The sequence below is a fragment of the Phyllopteryx taeniolatus genome, chromosome 15 (genome assembly GCF_024500385.1).
Source record: "Phyllopteryx taeniolatus isolate TA_2022b chromosome 15, UOR_Ptae_1.2, whole genome shotgun sequence".
NCBI classification, from domain to species: domain Eukaryota; kingdom Metazoa; phylum Chordata; class Actinopteri; order Syngnathiformes; family Syngnathidae; genus Phyllopteryx; species Phyllopteryx taeniolatus.
The window spans coordinates 14,102,836-14,126,782 of record NC_084516.1 but is presented as its reverse complement, the minus strand read 5'-3'; the positions used below and the strand labels follow the sequence as shown (position 1 = coordinate 14,126,782).

Sequence of the window (23,947 nt, the reverse complement as noted above, 5' to 3'; positions counted from 1 at the left end):
GAACGGGCACGGGAATTCAGGCCGGAAAAAGTCTGTGACGATTTAACACAATTTTGCTTGGTTGTAGTATTTTTGCGTGTTATTGCTCTAATGGGATTCTTTATTTAATACAACTTGAAATTTTTGCAAGGTCGTCTTGTAAATAAGATATTATATTTTGCCGTGTCACGCCCAGTTTACAAAACAAGCACATCAGTTACGCATGCGCGGTTTCACTGGACAAAGCTGGGCAGAACTGCTAGCGACTCCTTCATTGGCTGATGTCGCCACAGCCGTGACGTCACGACGGTAAACTGCCAGATACTCGTCCTTTACGTCCTCGCGGTACATCGTGGAAAGATGTCGGAGAGGAGAGTGCCCGGTGGAGGAACAGCGCACATGAAACCAGCCATAAAGAGCCAACGCCGTGGTGTTTATTGCGAGTTTTGAGCAAACGTAAGGGGTGAGGTTTAGTCAATCCCATAAACGGAGCTGTCTGGCGCGAATGGGTGGATAAAAACGCCCCAATCCGAAGAAGAGACAGAGAACCGCGTGAGTGCTTAAACCGAGGCCGGGGAGCCGATTCGGCTTCTCGCTGGGGTGGGGATGTTATCCGTACTGTCTTATGGCAGACTGGTAGCCAGGGCTGTCCTCGGTGGACTCTCGCAGACGGACGGGCGCGACTACAGCCTCGTCACGGCGAGCTATGGCTTCGGCAAGGACTTTCGGAAGGGGATCCTCAAGAAAGGGATGTGCTACGGGGACGACGCCTGCTTCATCGCAAGGAACAAGAGCGCCGACGTTTTGGGTAAGCGCATTCCCGTTCGCGGACACGCTGAACCGGCTTGCGGGCTCCCGTTGTACCCGCTTGACCTTCAGTGGTCAGTCCACACCTGCACGTGGACTGACCTCACGATGAAAACACAAAAGCCCCCCCGCCCCCACCCGCTAACACGACCTTAACTTTCGCCCCTAGCTATCCCTTTACAACATTTGTTCGTTTTAGTAGGACACATTCACCGTGCAAAAAGCCACCCGCAACGGCATAATTGAACTGTAATGTTCTCGTGGTGCAGTTTTTACGCTGTAAACCAAACGACCTTTCACCTAGATACGTTCCGACGTCAAAGCGGTGCAAGATATTAGACCAAATCGAGTCGGGGGTCCATGAAAGCACATTTAAAGAATATTGGTGTTGAAATAAAAATAATTTAGACGCCCTCTGACATAAAACAACAAGGTCAAGAATGGTCGAGCATGGAGGCAGCCATTTTGCTAACGGCGAAGTTAGCCCCGCTTAGCTTGGCTCAAAGTCTTTTGTCCACAGACGTGTTTAAATAAGCGAAACCGTTCTTTTAAAAAGAACTTCGAGGACGTCATTTGTGGTCATTTAAGGTTTTGTTTGAAATGTATGGCACAATAAACACGTAAGGGCTGCTTGCTAACTGCCCTTTAAACCCAGCACATTAAATATGTACTGATGAGGGGAAAACAAAACAAGATCAAAACATGAAAGTAAGTTAGAATTGCAAAAAATGTGAATGGTTTGCATCAATCATTTTTTCAGGCGAAACCTCATGGTGATTGCATATCTGCCTTTGTCGTGTGTAGGTCTGCTGTTTCATTGTGACTTGACCAGGGGTTTTCCTGGCTCCAATTGAGGCAGGTCTCTCACACGTGGTCTCCTCATGTTTACGCGCTTTCTCTGTGGATTATTTAGATGCATTTTTTTTTCATTCTTTGTTTACTTTTTCTTATAGCTTATATTATGGTAAAATGCTATTGGTAGTACAGTGGTACATGCTGCTGCCTTTCCTGTGGATTTGATTCTCGGCCAGTGGCCCCAATACCCAGGAACTGCCAGTCTCAAACATGGATCTAAAAGTGGGTAGGTTGCATCGTGAAGGGCATCAGGTGTGAAAACATTATCGAACAAATCATGCAAGAGTGACTCGTGTGGCGACCCCTGATGGAACAACTTGTCAAAAGTCGTAACCTACGTATTCTAAAATACAAGGTAAAAATATGGTATTTGTTTGTAATATTAATTAAAGGTTTTCAATCAACATTCACAGATCTCCATGTAAAGTTTTAGGTATGACTTACAACTGTTTCAGATACAGCGCTCACCATTGGCATGTCGTAATACTGCAATTGCAGTTAAAAATTACACCCAACTCCTGTAATGCTGGTCAGATTATAACAGTTGTCCTGATGTCAGCGCTTGTAGAGCTTGGGACCCTCAAATTAAGTGGAGGTGGCTGCCTCCAAACATGATGACCATTTATGTAACTCAATTAGTCAAGTAATATTTTGGTGTGTTGGTAATACTCAGCATCAAGTTCATGTCTTTTTTTATGATAGGTGTGCCAAATGGAAACTTAAATTCCTGTTTGTTTTAACAGGCGTAGCAGATGGCGTCGGGGGCTGGCGGGACTACGGCGTCGACCCGTCTCAGTTCTCCGCCACGTTGATGAGAACGTGCGAGCGGCTGGTGAAGGAGGGCCGTTTCACTCCCAGCAACCCGGTGGGCATCCTGACGTCTGGCTACTATGAGCTCCTGCAGAACAAAGTTCCCCTTCTTGGTGAGCCCCACAGTCACAATCCCCTATGCATGCGCGCGCACACAATGATTACATATATCTTGTAAAACCATCTAGAAATACCAACCATATTTCCTCATATCGCATTGATCTGCAGAGTGTACTGGGCATCTTCTAAATAACATAGCTGCAGCAGATGTCAGACTGCGATTAATGGCCTTATTCAAAGATGTATATTGTATTAATTGTAATGCAGAACTACAGTTAAATTAATACAAATCTGAAATTTTGGTGGCAGCAATATATAAATGGATCTGTATCCTATTTAACAGTCAACTTGGCCAGGGATGTATTTTCCTATAGAAAACCTTAGGACAGTCAGTAAGATGAGACTATCTCTTCGCCGCAGAGCTCCAGGAGATGAAGAATGTAAGTGACACTGCAGTGGGCGGCAAACGCGACACCCAGGTCACGTCTTCAGAGACGTGGTGTCCGTCTGCCACAGCCAGCGTAGCAGACCTCTCACACTTGTCACCGTATGTCAGATAATCCATTTTGTGTTTGTATTTAGGCGGCACAGCGCCCAACTGGTTAGCTCATCCGCCTAACAGTTCTGAGGTCCCGGGTTCAAATCCGGCGTTCCTGTGTGGAGTTTGCATGTTCGCCCCGTGCCTGCGTGAGTTTTCTCCGGGTACTCCGGTCTCCCCCCACATTCCACAAACATGCATGGTAGGTTAATTGAAAACTCTAAATTGTCCGTAGGTGTGAATGTGAGTGTGACTGGTTGTTTGTTTATATGTGCCCTGCGATTGGCCGGCAACCAGTTCAGGGTGTACCCGGCCTCTCACCCAAAGTCAGCTGGGATAGACGTCAGCACGTCCGCGACCCTAGTGAAGATAAACAGTTTAGAAAATGGATGGATGGATGTTTGTATTTATTGCAAGGATGATCTGTACTTGGACTCTGCAGCTGAATGCTGCTCTGAGTTTTGCCTCCCAAGGCTGCAGTCACCCATCAGTAGAGCTGTGCGATTTGGACAAAATTTTATATCCCCATATCGATAATGTGTATCCTGATAACAATATATGTGTCTAATCTAAGTTGTCTATTTTCTTACGGCGCCTTAGTTTTTTTTATGGGTAAATATTTCCCTTGCTGAAACAACCAATTTTAGTCCTGTTTTCAACAAGTTATTGATGATTTAAAGTTTTAGGAATTGATTGTAAAATCAAGCCTTATAATTTTTTATTTTTTTATAACGGTTCAGACAAAAGCGCATACCGGTAAAAAGAAACGGCATAATAAAAATCATGGGAGTTGCACAGTTTACGTGTAATGCCCTTCAAACTTATGACACTTTCACAAATGCATATTAATATATTGCCATGTGCAACTTTGCGCCAGATTGAGTCTCTTTGCATATAACCCTGTGAGATCCTAATAAATTTGACAGTCATGTATTCATAGCCGTGCAAGAGTAAACAGCGAGTATTGGCCTTAAAAAAGAGACAATTCCCCCCCCCCCCCCCCAAAAAAAAAAGCAACACAAGCAACACCATGCATATACGGTACATTGTTGTGTTTCACGTAGTCCATTGTAGGGCACATTGAGCATGTAATTCAGAAGGCACGTCGCGGCTCCCCACGGCTCGGGCACCCCGTGCTTCGCCAAGCTAGGCTGCCGGAGGACCATTGGGCTTCTATTATTACTAAGCGGAGGAAGGTTAGGAAGTGCAGGGTTGTCTGAGTAGCGGTGAGGGAAAACGAAACTAAACGATATGAACGGCAGTGTTTTATTGTACGCTAGATGTTTTCATCATATCACATTATGGTATATATTGTTACCAGCAAAAATAATGACAGCAAAAATAATAATTTCTGCTGTAACACCACATTCCTGTTTCGTTCTGTTTTTTAAGGGAGCAGCACCGCCTGCATCGTGGTGCTGGACCGTCGGAGTCACCAACTCCACGCGTGTAACCTCGGTGACTCGGGCTTCCTTGTGGTGCGCGGAGGTGAGGTGGTACACCGTTCAGACGAACAGCAGCACTACTTCAACACGCCCTTCCAGCTGTCCATCGCTCCGCCAGGGGCCGAAGGGGTAGTGCTCAGTGACAGGTTGGTGCCGGTAACTCACTATTAAAGGAGTGTGCCTCAGCTTTTGTTGTGCAGAGCATCTCCTGTCTGACTTCACGCTGAGTATGAACAAATGTAAACTTGATTAATTCGTAGGATTTATTACAGTGGGTCTTCTGATTACAACAATTTTATTCCTGGGGGAATCACAATTTGTCGGATCGCGCTGTAGTCTATCACTACACCAACACAGTAGTAAAGTCATAATTGCATTAAATATTTGTATGAAAAATGCTTCTAGGCCATAAATATAAAACTATCAAATGAAAACCCATAAGTACAGCAGTAATTGAGGGTGCCTTCTTGTGCTTTGTGAACACATATTTGTATGCTGCTGTGCAAACTATTTAATTGTGTGCCAATTGTAATCTCAAAACCATGTTTGTGGGTACCTTCCTTATTATCTGTGTAGCGCAATGTGCTCTACAAAATGGCTTCTGGTACGTCCTTTTGGGTTTGGTCAAAATTTGCATTCACCAAACTCTTATCATTCATGTATTTTATGAGATACGGAGTCCTTGGGCCTTGACGTCCACCCGTCGAACTTCGAGGATGCAGTGGAACCTCTGTTCATGAACTTAATTCTCTGTTTGTGACCCAAAGGAAGCATTTTTTCTCGTTAAAATTAATGGAATAGAATTATCTAGTCCAGTCCCACGCAGACATCCGGGGCCACTGAAACCGGAGCACTTTCCAGGGCTTGCTAATAGCATAATCACTTGCACTTTTCACTGACCTGGGAGCCATATCCACGGCTACATATATGAGTTACAATAGACGCCTGAGTTTGAGAGCATTTGAGTAGTGTCAATGAGAGCATTTGAGTAGTGTTAATAAGAGCAAGACTCGTGCGTATGAGAGTGTTTGAGTAGTCCTTATGAGAGCCTTTCAGTGGTTTGTGTGTGTGTGTGTGTGTGTGAAAGCATTTGAATAGTAAATGTGAGAGCTAATCCTGAATAATGTCTCTTAACGGCCCCTCATATGAACGCGCTGCACGGCTGACGTCACGTAGTAAGAAAAAACGTTTTCTCGCTCTTCGCATCAAAATTACTGTGGTGGGAGCAATTGTGTGTGTCAGTCACTCACGTTTACGTACACGCACACACACATTTGTTCTCATGGACCACAATCGACAGTGTATTGAGAATGGTGTGCTTGTTTACGTTTAGTTACTTACTATACTGTGTTGGCATGTCAAGTCTGCACTAAGTTGCTGATTTAATGTGGCTTCAACAACACTGATATTTAAATGATTGCTTCATGTTAATGACATGATACAGTAACTTGTGTTACCCAGTAATGGGTACAGTTACGCTAATGCTTTTTTTGTACTGTGGATAAGTAGTGTTGCTGTCACTTGGGACCTGCTGAAAGTAACTAAGTTACTTTTTTCTAACTTAGTTACTTTTGAAATCAATTAATCAGTAAAGTAACTAAGTTACTTTTAAGCTCAAGTAATCAGTAAAGTAACTAAGTTACTTTTTTAAGGGAACTGTGGCAACACTGGTGTCAACTCAGTTTTGGGTTCAAAACGTTTCTCATACTGTCATTATGCATGTGCCTGGTGACCGGAGGTTACCATGCCTCCTTACTACAAACACTGCGTGCATAGACTCCGTTAACTCTGCATTTTCCACTCTTACATTTTCAGCTCAATGTGGTTTTATAATGACCTCTGGACCAGATACAGCCATATGTTAGAAATAATTTTGACTGCACCGGGTTATTTATAGAATTCAGTGAGTTGTTATTTGAATTCTGGTTATGCAAGTCAAAGTGATGGATTTCAGACCATGTCTCTCAAGTAACAATGTAGAAATTCACAAGTATATAACCTTTTCACTTTCAAACGCATTACTGATGATAATGATGAACTATTTTACACCACAAACGCAATGTGTCACGGGTGCTTGACCATGTGCAACACTGATTTAAAAATAACCGCCTCATGAAGAAGCTCTTTAAAGGCTTCTGTTAATAAATCTGTGGCCGTGATGCCAGCAAGACTCTCTGGCGAGGCCAGACTACTACCATGTCAACAGTTTCAGTTAACAAACTACGTGTCCAAGCAACTCTTCTTAATGATGAAGTAGAAAAGCTCCAGTTTCACTTGTCTCTGAACTCACCATCCTCTTTTTCCCCCCCCTTTCAGTCCAGAAGCTGCTGACAGCTCCTCCTTTGACGTGCAGCTTGGTGACATCATCCTCACCGCCACGGATGGTCTCTTTGACAACATGCCAGACTACATGATACTCCATGAGCTCAAAAAACTCAAAGTGTGACTTCTTCTTACATCAGCAAACAACATTAAGTACATATTAGATTTTAACCTATTTAATTGTGGTTCATCCTTTACAGACCACAAACTATGACAGCATCCTACAGACTGCACAGAGTATAGCAAAGCAAGCGCACAACCTCGCCTATGATCCCAACTATATGTCACCGTTTGCACAGTTTGCATGTGACAACGGCCTGAATGTAAGAGGTAAGCGTGTCCCTTAGACACCAGAAACACAAATTTTGTGTGTCAGTTTCTGTAAGACCAAAAATAATGTTAAGTTAATTAAAAAATATATACAAAAATATATATATTTTTTAAATAAGCATACATCGATGCACAGAAACTATGCGCAGTATGTCAGAATGATGTCAGCCATAAATCCACCACTGAGCCACCACAGATTCGTTTGTAGCCCTAACTTCCACTAACAACGCAGGCTGAACTTACATCCTACCTGACAATTTGACATAGAAAACTTCCTTGACACCAATTTCTGTAATGTGTATCTATTTAGAGTTTAGGGTTAGCTGCCATCTTGTGCCATTTTAGGACATTTCAGAAAGAGCACAAAAAACGCGAATCGGTGAGTTTGTGAAGAGTGAATTGTGATTACAGGATTACTGTATTTGTATAAAAGCAAATAAAAAGCCAGTTTTCCATAATATGTATGGATATATTTCCCCCTTTACTAATGCCAATGCATCTCAAAGCATGTGAGAGGTGGCACTCCGGTTGGCCACTGTTACTGTCACATGACCACAGCACCCTCACAAGCGTTTGAAACTTCACTTGGCTGCTCACCTCTCATTTCTATCGTCTGTTCTCCAGGAGGAAAGCCTGACGACATCACGGTGCTGCTGTCCATTGTAGCTGAATATACAGACTAGGAAGTGTGTGCTCCTATGTGTGTGTGGAGGAGTGTGTGTGCGCTCCTTTGCAGGGCTCACTCATCCCCTTCCGTCCGTCTGACTCTTCCTCCGCCCTGTGGCCCACTGGACACGACGCCCACTCGTCCACCCATGTCCATTTTGTTTTTGTTTCTTCCTCTATTGTGTCGAGCATCAAAGGGGAAGCAGGCAGCTAGGATAGATCAATGTTGATCATTAACACAGGAGAAGCCCAGCGCAGCACATTAGGCATCTAAAGTACACATCATTGTATAACAACCGATATAGTGAGAGGAGTAAGCAATGCTTTGGGGGCTCTTCGGTGAAAGAATCAACAGGTGAGCTTGAAGAATGTGTTTATCTAGCTCCGTTTGAGTCCAATGTTTAGGAGTTGGCTTTGGGAATGTGAATGAAGGATGAGCTAACTTGCTCAGCCCTTAGAGGGAACTAAATAGAGTCAACATGCATAGGTTCTTTAGGTTTGGGACTGAGGGAAAGATGTGCCTGTTTGCAGTTGTAAATAGTTTTTGTTTCGGGACTGTCGTCTTTACTTTTGGTTTTGAGTTTTTTATGATTACTGTCGTGAGTGATGTGTTCAGATATGTTTGGTTAATCCACACACTTCCATTTGCTGAGACAAACATTTGCTGAGATAGTGTGATAGGATAAGGGAGTACCTTAAGTGTGTGAGTTAGAATGTGTGTCATGTTTGATGTTCACAGAGGAACATTACAGCATCTGGTAATGCTCACGATTGCAACCATAGGTCAGGTGTGATGATAAAGAGATGTATATTTTCTTTTTTAAATGGTGACGTTTGAAAGTGTCTGTTCAGATGTGTGCTGGATTTCCTCTTATAGTGGTTTACTTGATGAACTGCTAAGATTTCCAGGCAATTATTGGGGTGGAGGCCGTTACTTTTACACATGCATTTTTGAAAATTGATGGATACTTTTACACATGCATTTTTAAAACAAAGTCTTTTTATAGATATTATCCATCCATTTTCTACAATGTTTCCCCAACTTCTATTGAGGCAAAGCACATATTTAACATTGAGCAAATCTCAACCGCATCCCACCAAACATCAAAGTCACATCAAGTACAATGAAATAGTCATCTAAATTTACTCACAAATGTCCTTACCCACTGTGAAGTCTGGGCCTGCTTAGTTGAACACAAAGCAGATACTCAAACAGGAGGACATGACTTGAATGGCAATAAGTGGATACGCAGGTGGTTTATTGTACGTTCTGGCATTTAGTGGAAGAACTTTTAATTGTACTGTCATTTTATGTTGCTGGTATAGATAGATGAACAAAGGTACATTATTTGCTGCGATTGGCTGGCGACCAGTTCAGGGTGTATCCCACCACTCGCCCGAAGATAGCTGGGATAGGTTCCAGCACGCCCGCGACCCTAGTGAGGATAAGCGGTTCGGTAAATGAATGAAAGGCGCGTTATTTGTCAATTATCATTTTCCACGGATTATGAGAATTCTGAATTGTTTTTCACAGCACACCTGATGTTCTCTCTCGTGACACTAATGTGCTACTGCACAGTGGCTAGGAATTGCTGTTGTATAGCCCTTGTCCTGAAGGTCAGTGGTTAGCTGCAGCCTATCCCAGTTGACTTTAGGCGACTGGTGGTGGGGTACACCATGGTTTGGTCACCAGTCAAGAGTTCAATTAACCTAACATGCATGTGGGAGGAAGCTGAAGTACCCAGACAAAAACCCACGCAATCGGGGGGAGAACATGCAAACAACATACAGGAAGGCCCATGTGAATATTCAAACCCAGAACCACACAACTGTTAAGCTGACTGACCGACTTGATTTAAATATGACCATCTTGTATGGCATATGCCGATTTCAAAAACGCACGTACATTATTGACCAATACAAATTTTGGAATAAAAGTTGTTATTAATTTGGCAACGCATGGTTATTACACTGCCACTTTGTGGGACTATCCTCGATTTTTTTTTAATAGGGTTATTTAGGCCAAGACTTTTATTTGTTCAAGTGAACGACAAGGGTACTATCTGAGGAAATTGTGTGTGTGTGTGTGTGATGACAAAGGTGGAGCAACTGTTTGAGCGTGTTGGTTTTTCTTCCGTTATGTCCATTTTGCTGCTTGTGTAATGTGTGTATATGAGCTGAATTACACGTTGATCATGATTGTAAAGTGTATGGTTGTGTGCGTTCATCATGATTGTAAAATGTATGGTTGTGTGCGTTAATCATGATTGTAAAATGTATGGTTGTGTGCAAAAATGTATGGTGTGCGTTGAATTTAATCCCCTTATGTAAATGAATCCCAAGACATGTCTTACTGTTCCGCTCATTTCAGGCTGCCCCTTGGCCAACCCTACATGGGATCCTAAATGTTTTGACAGTTTCAAAGTGGGTGCACCAAAGACACATTTTATTTGTGTATTCATCAGTACGCCTTGTGGTTGTAAACACTATTATGCAGCAATACTGTACAATTTGTGCTCCGAATACCGTGTGATGGTGAGACGTGTCGCTGAAGGTTTTTTTTTTTTTTTTTGGCGTCAAATTCCTTGATGAATTTCTTTCTCACATGATTGGTTGTCTGTAACGTGTGAAGCCAAAGAAGGAAAGCCATATAGACTGCATATTAGGGACCTTTGCTCTGTTCTGTAGGCCCTGCTGTAAGCAACATTGTGTTGGTTGAGACCAATAATATCACTGTTGTATGTCTGCGTCATACTGTACTGTTATTGCATGTTTTCAGTCAATCTGTTGTAGTATGTTCATGTGTCTTTAGAATGCATATGTTCTGGAAATATGTATCGTATATGCAGACAAAGGCGGAGATGCTGTGAAATTTAGCGTGTGTCTGAAAAGGGGAGCACAGTTTCAGCCTTAACACATTGATAGACCTGTCATATGAGGCCTTCCCTGGATTCGCAAGCTTGTCTCGTCCATGTTGTCCAGTGTTTGTCGTTTTGTGCAGTTTGCAAACGCCCAAGAGGGGGAAAAATTACCCCGTGTGTGTGTTCTCCCCTTCAAAGCAAAGGTGCTTCTGCCATCTCTACGACTGGTATGATTGTCCTTTTTCCAACAAGCGATATTTGTATGGGTGAAAGAACACCACGTCTTAAATTTGTCACAGTGTAACAATGCAGGTCTAATTTATGTAAATATGTTTTCAGAAAATGTACAATATTTAAATAAAAATGTATAGTATTTATACAAAAAAAAGCATTTGACTGGGTTCATTATTACTGGATAAAATTTAATCCGAAGCTTTACAAAATTAGATTGAATCCTAACTCATCAAAATATGACATTTTTTTTTAATTCAACATCTCAAGAAATTCAGTTGTACAGTTGGGATATTCTTTAATACGGCACACCAAGCATTTACATTATCAAGGATCCTGTAATATTTGTTGATTTAGCTAAAATTGGTTAGTTTTTTTTCTATTTTAATTTATATTTATTCATTTTTTATCTGTTTATTTTCTCATTAAATCATTTAACTAAATTTACTGTAAATAGAGATATTTAAAAAATACATATATATTCAAATGTTTTCATTTTTTTAAATAAATAATTGATGAATTAATGAAAATTATAATATAATTAATTCATTATAACTAATCAGAATCAAAATAATCTTTATTTGGCAAGTATGTCAAAAACACAAGGAATTTGTCTCCGGTAGTTATGAAATAAAAAATGTGAATAATAATAGTTATTATCATAATTATTTTCCGGACAAATGAACCTTTTCCCCCAACTCAGCGAACTCAATACGAATGACCTGGCCCACGTGACCCTATTAAAACAAGTTTTAACAAGTTTGCCCACCTCAATTTACCTGTCCCATGTGACTTTAGGTTGTTGTTGTAATACATCCGCCGAACATGGGGAGCAGTCTTGCATGTCCCAGCGAAAGTGGCCCTCGAAGATCAACTCAAACGATTATTATTATTATTGTTATTATTTTACTTTTTAGTACGTATGCTTCAAATTCTTTCTGGGTTGCGTGTTGTAAAAATAAAACGACTGTCTCCTCTCCGTTCGTCGTTTTCGAAAGTTTACGGGCTACAGTTTATATCGCGTCAGTGCGCTTGTAAAGCTGTAAGAACGGCGTTGAGCCACACAGGGGGCGGTAGAGAGCTATTATGTTTTTGCGACCTACTAATTTGCTCGTCTGCATTCCTGCTGACAGTAGCAGAGATTTAGCTACGACGCTCACACCATTCAGCTGACAGGTGTGTGTGATGCTAGCACGTTAGCTCCGATACTGCACGAACTCACTTTAGCGAGCTCCGTTAAATATGAATATTTTCGTGGAAGAATAATGACGCTAAGCTCTCAGTGTGTCTTGTAAATCGGGGGGCTTGATAAACAAAAAAGCTAAGACGCATCCCCTTAGCAACCGTATCTGGTTAGCTGTGAAAGTTGTTGAGCTTCGTTGAGGCGAACGCGAGTAATAAATAAGGCCAAGGCGTTGAAGTTATTACAGAGGCGGGTTTTCTGCGAAGATAAATGTTGGCTAAATGGCAAAAAGCGACCGGGACGATGGAGCGCTTGACTTTCGGGGTAGGGAGGAGAAGCTGACAGGCAACGGGAGTACTCGTTCGTTTGGCTCCGATGCACTCACACTTGGCTCGGATTATGGCACTGACACGTCCGAGGAGAAGGAGGTGGACAAATACGGCTTTACAGGAGGAGCCCAGGAGCACCCGGGAATCCAGTAAGTCTCCCAATGTAATTGTCTTATTTTGTGATTGAAATTATTGATTGATTGATTGGTCACTCAATTTACTTTGTGGAAAATATGTTCCTGTTGAACACAAAGCTATTGTTCTGTATATTATTTATTCTGCATGAATGGCAGGCAACACCTGGATACACAGGTTAATTGGCCCTCCTGCCATCAAGTGGAAGGGCATTTAATTGTTCTGCCTCTCACTATAGGTCACTGGCACATTAGGTACACCTAATGAGGTTTAATGCAACTCTGAGCTGGATTAAAATGTGAATCCACCCAGGCCAAAATGCACAGTTTTCAGTGACTGGGTGGCATCATCATGTGTCAAAATGTTGTGGTACTGTAGTGAAGTGAAATATTGTTACCGTAAGTGAAGGGAACTAGGGCAAGATTCTCCCAAAGCTTCCTGTTTTTAGGAAACTTGGCTGCTGATGATGACCATTGCTTTGCTGTTTTGTCTGTGGATCCTTTTCCTGTATGGAAGAATAAGGAAGAGATCAGGCATTTTCTAATGTCAAAGCCATCCCTGTTTATATGTGACAGAACACCGTTACAATTGAGAAGAAAGTAGTATATTTTTTATTTTCTCTCCATAGTGCTGAAGAAATCCCCATGGAGGTGCTGAGGCATCGGGAGTCCAAATGGCTGGAGATGCTCAACAGCTGGGACAAGTGGATGGCCAAAAAGCACAAGAAGGTCTCTGCCTGCCTGCCAAATCATCACATTTTTCTAAACGGACACCGGAGTTTATGCAGCGCTGGCTGGGAGCCATGAACATGATTTGCATGTCACTCTTTAAATGAGTGGAGTCTCTATGGTCGAATTCAAACCCATCTGCAACTCTGGTCAACAATTCAAACCCAGACTTTATGGTTGCATTTTCCCACAATCATGTCTTTTTTTTTAAATGTCTCTCTCGGTAACTCTTTATGCTGCAAACAGGTAAAAGATCGCTGTCAGAAGGGGATCCCCCCGTCGTTGCGTGGTCGTGCCTGGCTCTACCTCACTGGAGGCAAAGTGAAGGAGGAGCAAAACCGGGGCAAGTTCCAGGTCAGATTAACATTTCTTGTTTAGTGCAACTGGAATTTAAAGCGCCTTGAGTGCAAATTCCTTCACCGAAACCACTTTTCACAGACCAAGTAAGAGTACAAACCCTATTATTATGCTTATTAAATGGCAGTCTTCTGCATAGCCACCATGTATAGAGGTGCAACCCGTGCATTGCCCAAAATGTGTCCATTGGACACAAATGCAGTGTGATTTCACAAATGGCCTTCTTTAACTCGTTAAAGAAGACACATTTTCATTGTTTTTACAATTTAAAACCGTTTCCAGGTGTTTTAATAACATGTCTCTGAAATGCTTTCCTCAAAAACACCCTGAGGATCAAGAATCATCTCAACTAAACACACCCCATTTCTTGTCCTGCTGGAATCGGCTCATTTTTGATGGGCTGGGCATGTTCATATATTAGACTTTGTGTACGTGGCAAATAGACACGCCACCAACAGGTTACAGACTTGAAAAGTGTCTCTGGATCTTCAGCTAGCCTACCTGATCATGTCATAGGCAAAGAAACTTAGTGGAGGGGAGCGGCCATTCTGTAAATTAGCCCTCTGTTACGTAACAGTGGGGTGTAAGTGCAGAACGGCTCGCTGACAGAGACATTTTCAGAAAGACGCAGATTCCAAAAGAATTACTTGGGTGTTTAAGCACACCACAGACCCATCTATTTGTACACAAGCTATTAAATAGTCAGTTTTCCAGAATATGTCACCTTTTAGTTTTGAAACACCACAGTGACACATTTTTTATCACGTTACCAAATTGTGTGTTTAGGAACTGGATAATCAGCCAGGCGATCCCAAATGGGTGGATGTCATCGAGAAAGACCTCCACCGACAGTTTCCCTTCCATGAAATGTTTTCTGCCAAAGGTGGACACGGGTAAGCACCGACTGGCTGTGCACCTCAATATAGCTTGTTTATACGAATATAAAACCTTCTGTGATGCTGTGATATAATTCATTATTATATATGCATCACTGTCAATGATGTTATACTTCCCAGTTTGCACTAATTGAACAAATATTGCTATAGACACATGGGCGGGCCATCGGGGGCCGTGCCCACCCACTAAGATGCTTGTGCCCCCCCTACTTGAGGCGCGGCTCTCTAATAACAAAGAAAAACAATTTAAATTTAATTTTAATTTTATTTTATCATACTTGCTATTTTTGTGTTAAGAAATAATGTTGAGCTCTTCATCACTATCCATCCATTCTCTAAACCGCTGATCCTCACTAGGGTCGCAGGTATAGTTGGGCCTATGTCAGCTGACTTCGGGCGATAGCCGGGGTACACCCTGAACGTGTCACCAGCCAATCGCAGCTCTTCATCACAAAGACATTAAAAATATCAAGCAAATGGTTTGATTTATGGGAATCTAATCTGCAACAGCCTATCACAACCTGACTGAAAATAATGTTTGGTGCATAGGCCTACGTGACGATTACGTCAATGTTGACGCACAACAGCCCTGCACATTTTTCAAAGTGAATCTGTGCGTTTTATCAACTACTGGGTTATATTTTTCATAGTGGAAAAAATGGTAATGTGTATAAACTCCTTTTCCACACTCAAAAGGGAGAGGACACCGCTGCCTGCACTCAAAATAGGTTGGAAGCGGGCATGTGTTGGGAATTCATGTGACACTGGATATTGATAACAATGCTTCAATCATGAATTGCTTTAAATTATTAAGACTGGTGTTGTAGGCTTAAGCTGGTCATATTTGCTGTTGGTTAGGTTTAACATGGTGATTACATGCATCAGTGTTGCACAAATAGTGTGTAGGATTATCAAAAATATGTAGCAATGTAAGTACTGTCTATAGGTTAATAATAATTGCCCCCATGCATTTCATGTCCTCCCCTTAAGACAGAGGTCTGGTGATGGATTACCACGTACCAACTTGAAAAATCTTAATCATCTGTTTTTTCCCCCCAGCTTGTTTAGATTACATTAAAATTTCTTCTAATTCTTGCAATGCCACTCTTTGTATTCGTTTATACTTTGTTGGTTGTTTTATATTGTTAATACGAGTGAATATGTGTGTGACTATTTCTGCTGTACTGATTTCATTAATTAACCAGTAAAGTTTCTATTTATCCTTCCATCTATCCATCCACTCATGCAGGCAGCAAGACTTGTTCCGCGTGCTCAAGGCGTACACCCTGCACCGTCCCGAGGAGGGCTACTGTCAGGCTCAGGCTCCCGTTGCTGCTGTGCTCCTCATGCACATGCCTGCTGAGGTAATTTCAAATAAAACAAACAAGTAACTCCTCCTTGGGTCCTTGTCTAACATTAGCTCCTTGTGTTTTTGTGTCCTAGGATGCGTTCTGGGTCCTTGTGCAGATTTGTGAGAAGTATCTTCCTGGATACTACAGTTCAGGCCTGGTAAGGTGCACAATCAGCTAGATTTTTAACAACAGGTATTTACCAATGTCAAAGGGTTACATATTCATAGTGTGCATTCAGCAGTTCAGTTACTGTATTAGCCACTTGAACCCCATGCATTGGACACTTTACACAATACATCCATCCATTTTCTGAGCCGCTTATCCTCACAAGGGTCGCGGGAGTGCTGGAGCCTATCCCAGCTATCTTCGGGCACGAGGCAGGGTACACCCTGAACTGGTTGCCAGCCAATCGCAGGGCACACATAAACAAGCAACCATTCGCACTCACATCCACACCTACGGGCAATTTAGAGTCTTCAACCAACCTACCATGCATGTTTTTGGGATGTGGGAGGAAACCGGTGTGCCCGGAGAAAACCCACGCAGGCACGGGGAGAACATGCAAACTCCACACAGGCGGGGCCGGGATTTGAACCCCGGTCCTCAGAACTGTGAGGCAGACACATGTATACAAAGTCATAAGATTGAATGTTTAGATTGCTACTGTCAGAGAGGTACTAATTCAACAATATATTTATTATTGTTTGCACTGTTGTCAAAGTATACTAGATTATATAGAGAACTGTTTAGTTTGCGTGATATACAGTTTAACACAACCGTACTGATAATAATAATACGTAATTATCACCTCGCGGATAGTGTCAAGCAGAACTGAGCATTAGTTTCTTTGTAAAGACAGAAATTTTGTGTTAAAACTCAGTAGATTGTGAAACTATGCCTAATTTGTGTTTGAAACATATCCAAGCCTGCTTTTTAGTAAAACAGCTGACAAATAGCAGAATCATGTTCTAAATAGAAATAGAATAGACAAGCCTTTATTTTCATTGGTAAACTGCCATGATTTAGATTAGTGTTCCCCAGCTATATCGTGGTTCACCTACTGCAACCGCACTATTTGGCTTTTTTTTTTTTTTTTTTTGTGGAACATATTGAATTTTTCTCTTTTTTTGGGGGGGGGGGGGCAGTGGCTCATTTGGTAGAGCAGAGAGTAGATCGTCCAGCAAGTCGGCAGTTTGAATCCCGGCTTCGATTGTCAGCTGTCAAAGTATCCTTGGGCGTGACACTGAAACCTGATTTGCTCCCATGGCAACAGTCGCCCATTGGTGTATGAATGTGTGCGTGAATTTGTGAGCATCTGTAAGGCATTTTGGGCACCACAAGTGCACTCAATTTACTTTTCTGTTGTGGAATTCTCTGCTTTATCATGAGAATTTATCCCCTTTTCAGCTGTTTATTCAATGCCATGAGAAGAGTAAAACTCCAACACAATGAGCACACTCATGCAACAACAGTAAGACACATAAACACACTCACGCAGATCCTAGTCTCAGCCACAGCTCACGCTTAGACACTCACGCAGACTCTCTAACGTCACATGCCACCCCACCAGGCGTGGGTCGAAAACGAAAATATCTGACAGATACTTAAATACGTGCAGTATTTTCTATATATTCTGTGTTTGCAACTTTTTGGTGTTTAAATATGTTACCAGTGTATTTAAAAAGTGTTTTTAATAAGTTTAAATGTGTTTAAAGTGTGAGGGAGACGTAAAACTATTACCCAAAAAATATATACTGTAAATTACCCCAAAACATATACACACTGTATATTTTATTTTGTCACTATATTGCAGTTTACCTTTAGTGGGTGGGTTTGGAGTTCACTGTACATTTAGTGACCATTTTCAGACTCACTCTCGAGTTCATACTGGGTTTGTCAAGTGCTTACTAATTATGAACTAAATCTGTTGTACATTAACAGATGCTTAGAAAACACTGTGATTTCATTTGTTCTTCAAAAATCATAGTCCTTAAAAAAGGCATGGTAAAAGCTGTTGTCTTTTTTATCTTTAAAGTTTTTATTTGATTCTCAGCATTTCCCACAGTCTGCTGTGATCATTCTGTGTCCTTGACTCTGTCTCGTGAGGGACACCGATACACTAACCGCCTTATAGCATGAGATAAAGAGATTAAGCAAATGAACAAAAGAAGTTGCTCTGCTCTCTGCATCCGTCCACTTAATTGGTCCACATCGTCCCTTGCAGGAGGCCATCCAGCTGGACGGAGAGATCCTGGACGCTCTGCTGCGGCGGGTGTCTCCCATCGCACACCGTCACCTTAAGCAGCACAAACTGGAGCCCATCTTGTACATGACTGAGTGGTTCATGTGCGCCTTCTCCCGCACGCTGCCGTGGGCGTCTGTGCTCCGCGTGTGGGACATGTTCCTCTGTGAGGGTGAGACATGTCACTCATGTGCTATACCAGTGTTTGCCAACCTTTATTGAACCAACGCACATATTTGACATCCCAAAATCTCACACCACGCCACCAAACAAAAATGTCACAAAAAACATCTATTCTGAAATGATCATCCCGTCTCGATTTACTCACAAATTTACTCAGTGTAAAATCTGGGCCTGTTTAGCTGAATACAAAGCTATTATGCTGTTGTATGAATGGCGGGAGGTTAATTGTACAGTACCTTCTGTAAACTGCCATTTAGTGGAAGATCATTGTTCTGTCTGTACTATACGTCCCTGGCATAAATAGACGAACAAAGACATGATTAGTAGTAAATTGTATTGTATTGGTAGGTTACTCTCTTTTCCAGTTCAGAAAAACTGGATACAAATAGGAACATTTCTCCAAGCACACCTGAAGTTCTCTCACAGCAAACTGAGCACACTGGTTGAGATGAGCTGTACTGTACACTTAAATGTCACCTTACTCATCTTATTTGAGGTCCTCCGAGTACACCTCAATCAATATTCAAGTATTTGTCTTGTAAACATTTTTTGATGCTGTTCCCAGCCTTATGTTCTCTCATATGAAGTTGTCCCTCTTGCTCTCAGGAGTGAAAATCCTCTTCCGCGTGGGCCTGGTCCTCCTCAAATGCCTGCTGGGATCTCGAGAAAAGGTGAAGGCCTGCTCGGGTCTTTACGAAACAATGGAGCATCTCCGGGCCATACCACCACAATACATGCATGAGAGTTTCCTAGTGCAAGAGGTAAGTTTGTACTTGCTCTGGCAATTGCAGACCTGTTTTCTCGTTGCATTCAAATTCGGGTTACGTCACCGCTGTAGGATCTGAAGAAGACCGTCTGTATGAAGGCACAAATGTACCAGCGTGTCCACAGATCCTTAAAGTCTTAAGTTTCATTTGCCAAAATGAAAAGGTTTCATTATCATTTGAATTCTATAATTTTAATGCTACTACCTGCAAGCTGCAACGCCTATATGATGGGTCCTAACCGTGTGGTCGCTTCGGTGACGTGCTCTCAAGTATTGTCTATGTTTTTGTGTTTTTCATTCGTCTTTGGAGAGGGTACGTGACTCACTTACACAAGGGAAGACCGTACCATGTACGCCGACGCCTTCTTGATCGATTTTGCAGCATAATTAAACGTATCATCTGGTCATCTCGGTCCATTTGTTCTAGCAGACACTTTCCACGGTCGTCGTTGTTGGTTTGTTCCTTGTTCCGGACGGGAAAGTAAAAAAAGCTGCCGGAAATGGCAAAAAACGGCGGAAACTCCACCGTGTGGTGTCCTAGCCAATACCAGCCGTCGTGACACCCCCGACTTGGAGGAGAACTGCTGTACGTTTTCAAAACAGCGCACGTGAGTTGCGCTCGAGTATAAAGGCAAACTGCGCGCAGGATAGCCGCAGTGACCTCAGCGCAGTCGCCACCAGCGAGAGTATAAAGAAGCCTTAAGTCATTCTACTCACCGCGTGAGTTCGCATCTTTCATCCTCGCCGATGTTTACATTCCTCCTCAAGCTCACACATACGCCGCACTGCTAATGCTCGCTGAACAAGTAAACGAAATTGGAAAAAAAAGCACCCAGACAAAGCTAAACTCAACCACGAACTCCCTAAATACAAGCAGCACATCAACTGTCCTACCGTGGAAAATAACATTTTAGACTACTGCTATGCTACGCTAAATAACGCATGCTTTGCTATACCTCGTGCAGCTCTGGGCTCGTATGAGCTCTGCTTAATTCACTTAATACCAACATAAAGACAAAAACTTAAATGCACAAAGCCTATGGTGAAATGAAGAAGTGACCAATCAAGCAAAGATAGAACTTCAAAGCTGTTTAGACGGCACATACTGGAGTGTCTTTGAAAATTCAACTGGCAGCCTGGATGACTATACGGACAGTTACATCCGATATCAGTTTCTGTGAAGAGGTGTGTGTGTACCAATAAAGTAATTTCGGACGTTCAGTAACAACAAGCCGTGAAGTTAGAAAAACAGTTTACCGCTAATGACTCTAAATCAGTCAGGCGTGCATTACAATCGGTAATCCATTACAAGCGACCATCCCCACAAGCTGAGAACTAGGACCAGCCAACAACTTTGAAAAGGACACTTTCACACCCCACACCCACCCAGCCACACCACCGACCACTATCAACCCTCTGACTCCCCCTCCTGCGTTGACCATCCACGAACAGGAGGTGAGACGCATCTTCAAAGTACAAAAGATCAGCAAAGTGGCAGGCCCAAACCTTGTGTCCCCATCCTGCCTCAAAGTCTGCACGGACCAGCTCGCGCCAGTCTTCACACAGATCTTCAATAGATCTCTGGAACTGTGTGAAGTACCATCCTGGTTCAAACGCTCCACTATCATCCTAGTCGCCGAGAAACCTGCAATCTCTGGTCTGAATGACTACAGGCCTGTCGCCATGACATCTGCGGTCATGAAGTCCTTTGAACGCCTCGTCAAGAGTGTCACAGGTCCCCTGTGGAAGCCCTGCAGTTTGCCTACTGAGCAAACAGCTCTGCAGTCAACATGGGACTGCACTTCATCCTAGAACACCTCGATGGCGCAGGGACCTACGCGAGGATCCTGCTCTTTGACTTAAGCTCTGCGTTCAACACCATCATCCCCAAACTCCTCCCCTCCAAGCTTCTCCCGCTCAGCGTCTCCCCTGCAATCTGCCAGTGGATTTACAGCTTTCTGACAGGCAGGACTCAGCAGGTGAGGCTGGTGGACACCACCTCATCACACACTCATTTGTGTCCTCTCTCCGCTGGTCTTCTCTCTCTACACGAACGACTGCACCTCAACGCACCCGGCTGTCAAACTCCTGAAGTTTTCAGACGACACCACAGTCATCGGCCTCATAAAAGATTGTGACGAGTCTGCGCATTGACAGGAAGTGGAGCAGCTCGAGCTATGGTGCGTCTGACACAACCTGGAGCTGAACACGCTCAAGACTATAGAGATGATCGTGGACTTCAGGAGGCATCTTTCACCACAGCTGCCCCTTACGCTGTTCAACTGCCCTGTGTCAACCGTCAAGACCTTCAAGTTCCTGGGAATTGCAGTCGCTCAGGACCTGAAGTGGGAGATCAATATCAATTCCATCCTCAAAAAGGATCAGCAGAGGATGTACTTCCTGCGGCGTCTGAGGAAGCACGGCCTGCCACAGGAGCTGTTGAGGCAGTTCTTCACAGCAGTCATCGAATCAGTCCTGTGTTCATCCATCACAGTGTGGTTTGGTGCTGCTACAAAAAAAGACAAACTCCGACTGCTACGGACAATCAAAAGTGCTGAAAAGATTGTCGGTACCCTCTACCCACCTTTGAGGACTTGAACGCTGCCAGAACTAAGACAAGAGCATTCAAAATCCTCTTGGACCCTCCACATCCTGGTCACCACTTCTTCCAGCTCCTTCCCTCAGGTAGGCGCTATCAATCAATGCAAACTAAAACAATCAGACATTCCAACAGCTTCTTCCCTCTTGCCACCAGACTATTGTTCTATTAGTCATTTCAAACTGCTCTAATTGCTAGAGGACTCTGCATCATTTTGCACAATTGTCAAAGAATAAATAAATAAAATACATTTGTACCGGCATTACCACATTACTGGTAACCTTTAATTGCTCAGTGACTGTGTTTTGTTGTTTTTATGGCTCAAAAGTATTCTCTGTCAATTGACTGTATTATCGTATCGTAGTAAATATTGTCAACTTTCCAGGACCTTAAAATTGCAGTTAAATTGGAAACATTTTTTATTCTTTATTTTTCTTCATACTTTAAAAACAGTTGCCATGTGTCTTAATAACTTGTCTGTTTCATGCTTTTGTCAAAATACCCCATCCATCCATCCGTTTTCTTTACCGCTTCTCCTCACTAGGGTCGCGGGCTGCTGGAGCCAATCCCAGCTATTTACTGGCGGGAGGCGGGGTACACCCTGAACCGGTCGCAGGGCACATAGAAACAAACAACCATTCACAGTCACACCTACGGGCAATTTAGAGTCTTCAATTAACCTACCACGCAAGTTTTTGGAATGTGGGAGGAAACCGGAGTGCCACCCAGGCACAGGATGAACATGCAAACTCCACACAGGCGGGGCTGGGATTTGAACCCCAGTCCCCAGAACTGTGAAGCTGATGTGTTAACCAGTCGCCCACCGTGTCGGCCAAAATACCCCAACGATCAAGAATTATATCAACTTCACACAACCTTTTTATTTCTCCTCGCTGAAATTTGCAAAGGCCCTGCTACAAATAGCGAAAATTCGTGAGTAATTGACGCCCCCCAAAAAGGTTTATAATTGCCTATCCAATGCCATGAAAAAGTATTGGACCCCTTCTCAAATTCTGATATTTATACATAGTTTCCCCACTTTAATGTTTAAGACCATCAAAGAAATGTAAATGTCAGACAAATATAAGCCGTGAACTTGAAATGCTGTTTTTAAATGATTTAATTTATTAAGAAGAAAACTATTCAAAGTTACCTGGCCCTGTGTGAAAAAGTAATTACACCCCTTGTTAAATCGTGAATTAATTGTAGCTAATCACAGTGTTGGGTTCATTTTCACTGATCACACCCAAGCTTGATTACCTCCAGACCTGTTCAAGCAAAAAAAAAAAAAATCACTTAACAGACTCTGTCCTGACAAAATCAAGTCGGACAAAAGATCGAAAAAAGCTGCAACAAAATGACACGATCCAAAGAAATTCCAGAACAGTCGAGAAATAAAGTAGTTGGCACCAATTAGTCTGGAAAGGGTTACAAAAGCCATTTCTAAAGCTTTAGGATTTCAGCGAACCATGGGGAGAGCCATTATGCTCACATGGAGAACACATGGAACAGTGTTGAACCTTCCCAGGTGTGGCCGGCCTATGAAGATTACCCCAAGAGAACAGCAATGACTCATCCAGGAGGCCACTAAGGAACTCAGGACAACTTCGAAAGAACTGTCGGCATCCATTGCCTCAGTTAAGGTAATTGTTCATGTCACAACAATAAGGGAGAGACTGGGCAAAAATGTTCTAAGGTGAAAACCACTGCTGACCAAAAAGAACATCTAATTGATTCCTAAGACTTTTGGGAGAATATTATATGGACTGACAAGATGAAAGTTCAGCTTTTTGGAAGGTGTGTGTCTCATTACATCTGGCGTAAATGTAGCACAGCATTTCAGAAAAAGAACATCATACCTGCAGTCAAACATGGTGGTGGTATTGTGATTGTCTTGGGATGCGTAACTCCTTCAGGACCTGGACAACTTGCCGTGATTGGAACCATGAATTCTGGTCTTTAACAGAAAATCCTGAAGGTGAAGGTTCAGTGATCAGTTTCTGACCTTAAGCTGAAGCGCACTTGGGTTCTGCAGCAGGATACCGATCCAAAATACACCAGCAAGTCAACTTCTGAATGGCTTAAAAAAATCAAAATGAAGGTTTTGGAGTGTCCTCGTCAAAGTCCAGACTTAAATGAAAAGAAATGAAAGAAAGAAATGCAGTGGCATGACCTTAAAAGGCCGTTCATCCTCAAAAGCCCTCCATTTTTGCTGAATTCAAACAATTCTGCAAGGAAGAGTGGGCCAAAATATCTCCACAGAAATGTGAAAG

General features: G+C 42.7%; 2 protein-coding genes across 10 annotated transcripts in view; both read left to right on the top strand.

Moving 5' to 3' along the window:
- Window positions 1-238: 238 nt before the first annotated feature.
- On the top strand, window positions 239-11,062 carry LOC133490010 (protein phosphatase PTC7 homolog). Of its 2 annotated transcripts, XM_061799464.1 has the most exons (7): window positions 239-787; window positions 2,385-2,564; window positions 3,094-3,198; window positions 4,442-4,640; window positions 6,811-6,934; window positions 7,017-7,146; window positions 7,771-11,062. In XM_061799464.1, exons 1-7 carry the CDS (start codon window positions 586-588, stop codon window positions 7,827-7,829), a joined length of 999 nt encoding a protein of 332 aa, XP_061655448.1. In that variant the 5' UTR covers window positions 239-585; the 3' UTR covers window positions 7,830-11,062. The 2 variants fall into 2 exon arrangements, with proteins under 2 accessions (XP_061655448.1, XP_061655450.1); XM_061799466.1 differs by lacking the exon at window positions 3,094-3,198 and having other exon boundaries at window positions 246-787.
- A 740-nt stretch (window positions 11,063-11,802) lies between these two features.
- Window positions 11,803-23,947, top strand: part of LOC133465306 (TBC1 domain family member 10A-like) — a 47,292-nt gene continuing 35,147 nt past the window's right edge. For 2 of the 8 annotated variants that reach the window (XR_009784594.1, XM_061747967.1), the window contains exons 1-8: window positions 11,804-12,565; window positions 13,180-13,279; window positions 13,526-13,633; window positions 14,423-14,529; window positions 15,782-15,896; window positions 15,976-16,041; window positions 18,109-18,298; window positions 18,916-19,070. Coding sequence is in view for 5 of the 8 variants with exons in the window: in XM_061747967.1 (XP_061603951.1) it covers window positions 12,369-12,565; window positions 13,180-13,279; window positions 13,526-13,633; window positions 14,423-14,529; window positions 15,782-15,896; window positions 15,976-16,041; window positions 18,109-18,298; window positions 18,916-19,070 (1,038 nt within the window). In the remaining 3 variants the exon portion in view is untranslated. Of the gene's footprint in view, window positions 12,566-13,179; window positions 13,280-13,525; window positions 13,634-14,422; window positions 14,530-15,781; window positions 15,897-15,975; window positions 16,042-18,108; window positions 18,299-18,915; window positions 19,071-23,947 lie in introns of all 8 variants that reach the window. The other 6 variants (XR_009784595.1, XM_061747969.1, XM_061747966.1 and 3 more) reach the window with 5 other exon arrangements.

Bases quoted from the DNA above. Each gene is read 5' to 3' on its own strand.
- LOC133490010 (XM_061799464.1), top strand. From the start codon at position 586: ATGTTATCCGTACTGTCTTATGGCAGACTGGTAGCCAGGGCTGTCCTC. The intron at 3,199-4,441 runs GTGAGTTTTCTC...CTGTTTTTTAAG, and splicing joins CATGTTCGCCCCGTGCCTGC to GGAGCAGCACCGCCTGCATC. The intron at 7,147-7,770 runs GTAAGCGTGTCC...TCTGTTCTCCAG, and splicing joins CAACGGCCTGAATGTAAGAG to GAGGAAAGCCTGACGACATC.